The sequence below is a fragment of the Nanorana parkeri genome, unplaced genomic scaffold (genome assembly GCF_000935625.1).
Source record: "Nanorana parkeri isolate BGI_ZX_2015 unplaced genomic scaffold, ASM93562v1 scaffold85, whole genome shotgun sequence".
NCBI lineage: Eukaryota > Metazoa > Chordata > Amphibia > Anura > Dicroglossidae > Nanorana > Nanorana parkeri.
In genome coordinates this window covers 807023-816757 of record NW_017306353.1, presented here as the reverse complement: position 1 = coordinate 816757, position 9735 = coordinate 807023, and the positions used below count along the sequence as shown (strand labels likewise).

At 44.5% G+C, this 9735-nt stretch overlaps 1 protein-coding gene across 1 annotated transcript in view; it reads left to right on the top strand.

Annotated features, from left to right (window-relative positions):
• Positions 1–6604, top strand: part of HN1L (hematological and neurological expressed 1 like) — a 37602-nt gene extending 30998 nt beyond the window's left edge. The window contains exons 4-5 of the mRNA XM_018552374.1: positions 490–519; positions 6160–6604. Of these exons, the coding sequence (XP_018407876.1) occupies positions 490–519; positions 6160–6357 (228 nt within the window). The 3' untranslated portion in view covers positions 6358–6604. The remainder of the gene's footprint in view (positions 1–489; positions 520–6159) is intronic.
• The last annotated feature ends 3131 nt before the right edge of the window (positions 6605–9735 follow it).

Below are 9735 nucleotides of genomic sequence, written 5' to 3'. Positions count from 1 at the left end.
ACACACACACACACACTTCAAGCATAAGCCTTTTATCATTTAAATGTAGTGGGTGGAGCCTAGCACTGCCGCATCATCCAGGTCTGGGATTGCTTCTTGTGAAGGACTAAATGTTTAATCTGCCATTGCACAGAGGGACTACACGGAGCGTGCTGCTGATCCCTCCTTCTGCGCGCTGTAGTCCTGATGCAGTTTCTCCAGCCTCATAATAGCAGGACTGTACCACGGACAGACCCGAGACCAGAGAAAAACATTGAAGGAGCCTTTGCATCACCCCTGCAATGTACTATGGGTGGATAGTGTTAATGTTAATTTCTTATAGTAGCCCCTTTTTTTAGTTCTCATTGGCACAGTCCTTTTTTATGCTGTTTATTGGTTTTCTTCTGAGACCCTCTACATATTTTGAAAGCTTTTTATTGCTATGCGAATCTTGTGCTTTGTGCTATTTTAGCCCCTGTTTACAAATACCCTTTTGTGTTTGTTTTACAGGATAACATTTCTTTAAAAGAACCAGAGAGAGTCTCTATCGTACCAGGTCAGTACAGCCCAACCTCAGAAACTATATGTGTGAATGTGTTTTGTTTTAGGCCTTGTTCACACCAAGCGCAGAGCAGGTGCAAAACAGTTGCAGACCGGATCAAAAGTGCGTCCAATGTATTCCAATGGTATTTTTAGCTCCAGTTCACATCGCAGCGTGCAGTTCCAGAGCAGGTAAAAAAACTGCAGCAGGCCCTATTTTACCTGCTCTGGATCTGCAAACGCATAAATGCATGCAAATGCCTTGAACGCACTGAAAGGCCACGTTAAACTAAAAAAAAAATATATATATATATTTTACTTTTTATTAACCCAAAACGGCCTGGAACGCATCAAAAACGCGTCAAACGCATCTAAAAGACGTGCGTGTGCAGAAACCTGACCGGATCTGCTCTGCATTTGGTGTGAACAAGGCCTTACCTTGTCATCATTTCTTAGCTGGTCCAGGAAGCATGGATCTCTAGATGGGTGGTAGGTATGTGTAACAATGAAAATGACAGTTGCATGTCTGTGGGAACATGATAAAGAAATGTACCTTTTAGAGTGCTGGTTCTTGTGCACCCTTGCTTGTTCTATTCAGGTCCAGAACCGTTTGATCCAGAGAGGAGACCTAGCCAGGGGGCAGTAACTTGAAGATGCAGAACTCTTAGAGCTTGTTGACACCAATTGCGGTGCGTTCCAGAGCAGTAGCTGCTGGAACGCAACGCAAAAAATAGAGCATGCAGCATCTTTTGCGTTTGCAGTGGAATAGAACGCAGGCAATGTTTTGCCACGCATCCAATCGCACTGCGGTTGGGGGGGCGGGGCTGCGGTGCCATTGATTTCAATGCACCGCCATGCCCCCTCCCCCGAATGCAGGGGGAAGTTTTGTGAGCGATTTGCGGGGTATTCCAGCACCTACCGCTCTGGAACACACCGCAATTGGTGTGAACAAGCCCTTAAAGGAGAACTATGAGGTGAGTGCTTTTCACTCGCCTCATAGTTCTAGCCGACCTGTGAAAATGAGGCTGTCGCAGGTCGGCTCAGTAGATCGGGAGGTGAGCGAACACATAGTGGCGTTCGCTCACTTCTCGATCCTGTCACGGCTCTGCTGTGACAGGGGAGGGGCTGGATTCCCCCCTCCCCCGCTCCGATCCGCCAGCGCTGACTGGCAGAACGGATGTGGGAGGGGGCGGGTACAGCTGGTTATAGAACTATGGGGAAAAGCCCTAACCCCATAGTTCTCCTTTTAAGTTTCCATCATCCTACTCCTGATCTAGACATCTATGCTTCCTGGATGTATAGTTTGTGAGTGCTGACCATTATGGAGCATTTGAGTGCAGGATGAAGCCTTATTTGTCACAGCTTGCTGATCAGTTGAAAGGATTTATAGCTGATTTTGTACAATAATGCCACTGATGGTAACTAGCAAGTTACAGAGACTGCTTGGGCACAGTACCCCATATTTTGGTATTTGCTGAAGGGCATGGTGAATAGCAGTGGTTCTGCAGGAAGCTCGTCATAACAATCCATATTTTATTTCTAAAGCAGAATTCCAGGCAGAATGTGTATTAACCCTTGCAGTGGTGTTGCCCCTGCAACAACAAAAAAAGTATGTTGAAGCTTCAGAGGGAAACAAAAAGTTTGGTAATTAAACGCAATATTAACCATTGCCTTGAAGTACAGGATATGCAAGTCTGAGTCCCACCAGGGATAGCATCTGTATGGAATTTGTATGGGTTTCCTACATAATCCAAAACCTACTGATAGTTTAATCATCTTTTATATAATTTAGGCCCCTGCTGTTCACCCTGTGGGCCTCAGACCTCAGCAGCCGGGTTTTCCCCACCTAGATACTTTGGTCTTGTGGAGGACAATATTCATTATTTTGCTTTCTGTTATAATGGAACCTATGAATTAAAAACGTGTGACTAGGCAGGCTTGTTATTGCAGAATACAAAACACAAAAATTCTCCAGCCTCAGCCTGCCAGCCACCTGCAACCAAACAAGTAGCCCTGTCAACAGTATGCGTTAAAATCAGAGGTTTTAGTTGCACAAACTTTTGGCCAAAAATATGTAGAAGCCACACTGCCGCACCAAGGCACCTCTGCAAAGTGTGGTCCTAACTCTATGTATCTGAGTCTCCAAGTGTGAGCATATTAATGAAGTTGATAAATTACATGCAGGTGTACCTGGAGGTAGCCAACTCCTCCTAATAAGGTGCAGGGACGCACTGGAGGCCCAGCAACCAAAAATGCACGCTGGGACTCCAGTGCGTCCCCCTAACCCAAAATAGTAAAACTAGAAAAAATGGCACATGCATGAATCCATAACCGGCCTTTATAGCAGGGCGCACATTGGGAAGGCTTACAACAATACAAAACACAAAAATTCCCCAGCCTCAGCCTGCCAGCCAGCCTGCAACCAAACAAGTAGCCCTGTCAACAGTATGCGTTAAAATCAGAATATCAGGAATTCTATTCTGTATCAGGGCCACTAATGTCTTCGGGTGTTGTGAGATGGTGGCAGAAACATTATTTTTTAGGATCTTTTGGGGGAACGACCTAATGCAAATTGAGTGCTATTTAAACACCGTTATAAAAGACTTTCTACACATTCTGTGGGTTGTTTTTGGCAATGTCACATAAAATAAAGGTGGTGGTAAAGGAACATGGAATGGGAAGTGGCTGTGTTGCCTATAGTGACCAGTTTACGGTTTTCTCTCTAGTGCCTTTAGTGAGAAATTCAAAGTAAGGATATAGTTGGCTCGTTACGACACCATATACATAATTTCTGTGTTTTCTTTGTTTGTGAGCCTCAATCAACAAATAAGCTTTGTGATCTCCCTTTCTTCCAGTGAAAGCTGAAAAGCCGCCTCCTCCACCTCCAGCTCCCACACCAGAGCCCACGCCAGAAGTGAAAACACCAGTGGCCAATCACATCGCAGCGTGCAGTTCCAGAGCAGGTAAAAAAACTGCAGCAGGCCCTATTTTACCTGCTCTGGATCTGCAAACGCATAAATGCATGCAAATGCCTTGAACGCACTGAAAGGCCACGTTAAACTAAAAAAAAAATATATATATATATTTTACTTTTTATTAACCCAAAACGGCCTGGAACGCATCAAAAACGCGTCAAACGCATCTAAAAGACGTGCGTGTGCAGAAACCTGACCGGATCTGCTCTGCATTTGGTGTGAACAAGGCCTTACCTTGTCATCATTTCTTAGCTGGTCCAGGAAGCATGGATCTCTAGATGGGTGGTAGGTATGTGTAACAATGAAAATGACAGTTGCATGTCTGTGGGAACATGATAAAGAAATGTACCTTTTAGAGTGCTGGTTCTTGTGCACCCTTGCTTGTTCTATTCAGGTCCAGAACCGTTTGATCCAGAGAGGAGACCTAGCCAGGGGGCAGTAACTTGAAGATGCAGAACTCTTAGAGCTTGTTGACACCAATTGCGGTGCGTTCCAGAGCAGTAGCTGCTGGAACGCAACGCAAAAAATAGAGCATGCAGCATCTTTTGCGTTTGCAGTGGAATAGAACGCAGGCAATGTTTTGCCACGCATCCAATCGCACTGCGGTTGGGGGGGCGGGGCTGCGGTGCCATTGATTTCAATGCACCGCCATGCCCCCTCCCCCGAATGCAGGGGGAAGTTTTGTGAGCGATTTGCGGGGTATTCCAGCACCTACCGCTCTGGAACACACCGCAATTGGTGTGAACAAGCCCTTAAAGGAGAACTATGAGGTGAGTGCTTTTCACTCGCCTCATAGTTCTAGCCGACCTGTGAAAATGAGGCTGTCGCAGGTCGGCTCAGTAGATCGGGAGGTGAGCGAACACATAGTGGCGTTCGCTCACTTCTCGATCCTGTCACGGCTCTGCTGTGACAGGGGAGGGGCTGGATTCCCCCCTCCCCCGCTCCGATCCGCCAGCGCTGACTGGCAGAACGGATGTGGGAGGGGGCGGGTACAGCTGGTTATAGAACTATGGGGAAAAGCCCTAACCCCATAGTTCTCCTTTTAAGTTTCCATCATCCTACTCCTGATCTAGACATCTATGCTTCCTGGATGTATAGTTTGTGAGTGCTGACCATTATGGAGCATTTGAGTGCAGGATGAAGCCTTATTTGTCACAGCTTGCTGATCAGTTGAAAGGATTTATAGCTGATTTTGTACAATAATGCCACTGATGGTAACTAGCAAGTTACAGAGACTGCTTGGGCACAGTACCCCATATTTTGGTATTTGCTGAAGGGCATGGTGAATAGCAGTGGTTCTGCAGGAAGCTCGTCATAACAATCCATATTTTATTTCTAAAGCAGAATTCCAGGCAGAATGTGTATTAACCCTTGCAGTGGTGTTGCCCCTGCAACAACAAAAAAAGTATGTTGAAGCTTCAGAGGGAAACAAAAAGTTTGGTAATTAAACGCAATATTAACCATTGCCTTGAAGTACAGGATATGCAAGTCTGAGTCCCACCAGGGATAGCATCTGTATGGAATTTGTATGGGTTTCCTACATAATCCAAAACCTACTGATAGTTTAATCATCTTTTATATAATTTAGGCCCCTGCTGTTCACCCTGTGGGCCTCAGACCTCAGCAGCCGGGTTTTCCCCACCTAGATACTTTGGTCTTGTGGAGGACAATATTCATTATTTTGCTTTCTGTTATAATGGAACCTATGAATTAAAAACGTGTGACTAGGCAGGCTTGTTATTGCAGAATACAAAACACAAAAATTCTCCAGCCTCAGCCTGCCAGCCACCTGCAACCAAACAAGTAGCCCTGTCAACAGTATGCGTTAAAATCAGAGGTTTTAGTTGCACAAACTTTTGGCCAAAAATATGTAGAAGCCACACTGCCGCACCAAGGCACCTCTGCAAAGTGTGGTCCTAACTCTATGTATCTGAGTCTCCAAGTGTGAGCATATTAATGAAGTTGATAAATTACATGCAGGTGTACATGGAGGTAGCCAACTCCTCCTAATAAGGTGCAGGGACGCACTGGAGGCCCAGCAACCAAAAATGCACGCTGGGACTCCAGTGCGTCCCCCTAACCCAAAATAGTAAAACTAGAAAAAATGGCACATGCATGAATCCATAACCGGCCTTTATAGCAGGGCGCACATTGGGAAGGCTTACAACAATACAAAACACAAAAATTCCCCAGCCTCAGCCTGCCAGCCAGCCTGCAACCAAACAAGTAGCCCTGTCAACAGTATGCGTTAAAATCAGAATATCAGGAATTCTATTCTGTATCAGGGCCACTAATGTCTTCGGGTGTTGTGAGATGGTGGCAGAAACATTATTTTTTAGGATCTTTTGGGGGAACGACCTAATGCAAATTGAGTGCTATTTAAACACCGTTATAAAAGACTTTCTACACATTCTGTGGGTTGTTTTTGGCAATGTCACATAAAATAAAGGTGGTGGTAAAGGAACATGGAATGGGAAGTGGCTGTGTTGCCTATAGTGACCAGTTTACGGTTTTCTCTCTAGTGCCTTTAGTGAGAAATTCAAAGTAAGGATATAGTTGGCTCGTTACGACACCATATACATAATTTCTGTGTTTTCTTTGTTTGTGAGCCTCAATCAACAAATAAGCTTTGTGATCTCCCTTTCTTCCAGTGAAAGCTGAAAAGCCGCCTCCTCCACCTCCAGCTCCCACACCAGAGCCCACGCCAGAAGTGAAAACACCAGTGGCCAAAGAGGAGAAGAAGAAGGTTGCAGTGCCAGAAGTAGACCTTTCCAGACATGAACCTCACCTAGGCCCCCGGCCACGCTCCCACAACAGAGTCCTGAACCCACCAGGGGGCAAATCCAGTGTCACCTTCTATTAACAACCACAATGTAACCGAGTTAGCAGGGTGGCCCTATGCATGTGAAACATACTGTAGCTCCCTTAGATCAGGGCAGAGCATCAATTAAAGGCCAGAAAATGACAAGTTTATTCCTGCTTGGTACCAAACAGATGAAAAGTTCATATTGCACCCAGCCATCCTAACCACAACTGCATACTGTTTTGCAGAAAGGACATTTTATGTCTGGTAGCTGGAGAAATCCCTACATACTGTAGTTTTATTGGTAAATGTTATAGCCTTTTAATAATTAATAGTTAAGTGGCCAAAGTCCCATGGGGTTCTGTTTAATGTATCCAGTCCAGGGAGAAACCATTTTGGCAACTGACCCACCAACAATGACCGTGCCTTCACCAGAGAACAGCAATGCTGGTTCACCATTTGGGCATCGTATTTACTTTTTCTTTTTATCCATGTTGGCAATGACGTGGTGGTTGTTGGCAACGCATATGCTTTCCATTTCAGACTTGATTTGTGATTCTCTTAAAATGGCCTCATTAATGTGACTAGTTCTGACTAAGCGTCTGCACTACAAATGGGTCGGTGCACATTGTGGCTTCTACTACATCAGTGAACAAACCATTGTTTGCTTTTGTAGGACTCTGTGCTTGGAGTGGATGGGTTAAACATAGGGGGACACCCAAAACCTAGCCCTGCTGACTCTGTTATTGGTTTTATGCTTTTTAAGATATGTCAAAAACTTTTTCCTAGATTTGGACGCAGTGGGGAAGGATTAGAACTCCTGTCGTGTTCTTACAGCTCCATAAGAGAGTTATCCCCTCACTTCCTGTCTGGTGAAATGGTTGTCTGCAAGACAGGAAGTTAGGGAAAACAGAGGTCCTAACCTTTGCTTACTTTACTGAAGAAGAGCATTTTTATTTCTGTCTGTTGCCGAGTTCCCTTCACAGGAAGTGAGGGTAAAGCTCTCTTAATGAAGCATTGGACAGCTGCAAAACTCTGACGGGTTCTAACCTTTACCTACGCTATCCAAAATCAACCAAAAAGGTTTTGGCTATCGATGTACGTCAAGCCTTTATAAGCGTTTTAGGCTGGCTCGAGATGATCCTTGGCAAGAAATATTAAAAACGAAGCATCCATCTTTAGATGGTCAGGCAGTGGCCTGAAAGAGCTGATTATTAAAATAACGTTACTTCCTTTCAACGTACATTTTTAAAAAAAAATCAGAAGCGATGTGTGATTGCCAGGGGAGCGAAGCCTAATAAATGTGGACTCATTTCTTGCACTTGAGCTCGGCAGTTATTTTGTAGACCGGATCAATATTTGAGTATTCAGTCCATAGTTTTCAGAGAGTTCTCAAACTCAGTGCCTGGAAGGAAAATGTCAGCTTTGCCCATAGTAACCAATGATCTTTTCTTGCCTGCAGCAACTAACTAAATTATCTCTTTCATTCCATAAGCTGCACTGGGGGATGGAAGGGAGAATCTTATCAGCTATGGGCAAAACACATGCTGCTTTTTCCTGATACTGTAGTAAATGAGGCTCGTTTCTTTCCTCGGTAGACGAGTATGCATACAGAGACCTGGCACTACAATTCCTAGGGGACTACAAATTCCTACAGTAAATGTATAAGTGTGTCATTGTATTCTGAAATACACCTTTGTGGCACAAGAGCCTGTTATGCGTGTTCTGCTCCAATTCCCAATGATTTCTACAATTCCGTCATCTGCAGTGGTGCTGTGCAGAGTGATACAAAGGTAGTACAGCTAGTATTGTTTCAAATGGATGTGTATGTATAGCTGTACGATGTCCATAACAAGATACATACCTACAATCTTAGTTTAGTTAGTGAGAGCATCTTTTGATTTACACTAATTGTCCCTAAAAGTAAAAAAAAACTGCAAAAAAAGTACATTTATCAAACTTTCCATTACCTCCGTTGCAGCCAGCCTTTGATCTTTTGCTGAGCTACAGCAACAATAGTCTCCAGCATCTGACAATTTAGGTTTGTTGCGTGCCTGCATCTCCCAATTACACGCTGCGAGCCCTCTGCTGAATCACTAGGGTGTACCTTCACACTACTGATTCAATGACGTACTACGCTAGCGTACCCCATCACAAGAGCGATGCAGAGACACAACACACTAGTGATGTACTGGCCTAGGGTTGGCATTGTATGGGGAGATTCAGACTTCCAACATACCTGGAAGTGTCACATGATGCTGTAGCTCTGCAACAGAGCGAAAATCCTGCAATCGAGGAAGTAATAGTTAGCATTATAAATGTGAGTTCCTATGCGGTTTGTTTACTCCTTTTAGCTAGCGACAGGGTCTCTTTAGGGACCCTGCTGATTTAGATGCTTGTAAAACTGTGCCTACCTTAGGCTCATGAGTGTTTGTTTGGTGGTACCGATGAAAGCTTCAAGTCGGGTATACACTGTGTGAATTTCTGCCAGTTCATGCTGACATTTGTACCATCTGTGCTGCTGTCAGCACCCTTTCGACCGGCGTCCCTTAATCAGGAGCTCAGAGGAGCAGGTTGGAAAATTCTCAGCCGAAGGGTGCTTGCAGCTACTCGGATGGCCACTGTCGGAGTACAATAGTAACACCAGGGGATTCCTCGATCAATGTTCATAAGCGTTGATGGAGGAATCGGTTATATTTTCGTTTGTTCAACCTTTTGGGCTGAACAAAAAATGTGTGTATACCTGGCTTCAGTCTGACCTAGATTGTCCAGACAACCATGTCTTGGAGTGATGTGGACATCTCTATCAGCCTCATACATGAATGCGTTGTGCTCTTTGAACTTTGTGGCTGTGGCAAACAGGACAACACCTAGCAAATGACTGGCAGTCTGTTGGGTGTAGCTACTCCTGTAAAGGGAGCACAATGGAGGAAGTGATATCGGCAGGCCACTAGCAGTGTTCTTATTGGACAGTAGGCAGCTGGTGCATAGCTTTAATGTTGGGGCATGCTCAGTGTGGAATGTTGGACACAAACAAAGATGGCAGCTTTTATTACTTGCAGAATCACTTACAGCGGGCCTTGTGTTTTAAAGATCTTTGTTGCCCAGAGCAGACAATCGCATTGATTTCACATGCTATAAATATAAAAGGGAATATTTAATTGCTTTAAGTATAAAAGTACCACATTTATTTTAGACAGTTGGAGTATATGAGGCTCTGTGCACTAAACATATCGACTTGCTGAAAGTTGAAGCTTGACCGGTTTGTATTGCAATGTTGACGGATGACATTGGATTCCACTTCTAAAGTGCCACATTTGCTAGAAATGTCTCTGAGATTAAACCAGTGCCACTTTATATCTTTGATGTTACATGAAGGTTAGAGATTGTGTAGAAACCTTTTTAGAATGTAAATTTTCTCTTGAGTTCCCCCCCCCC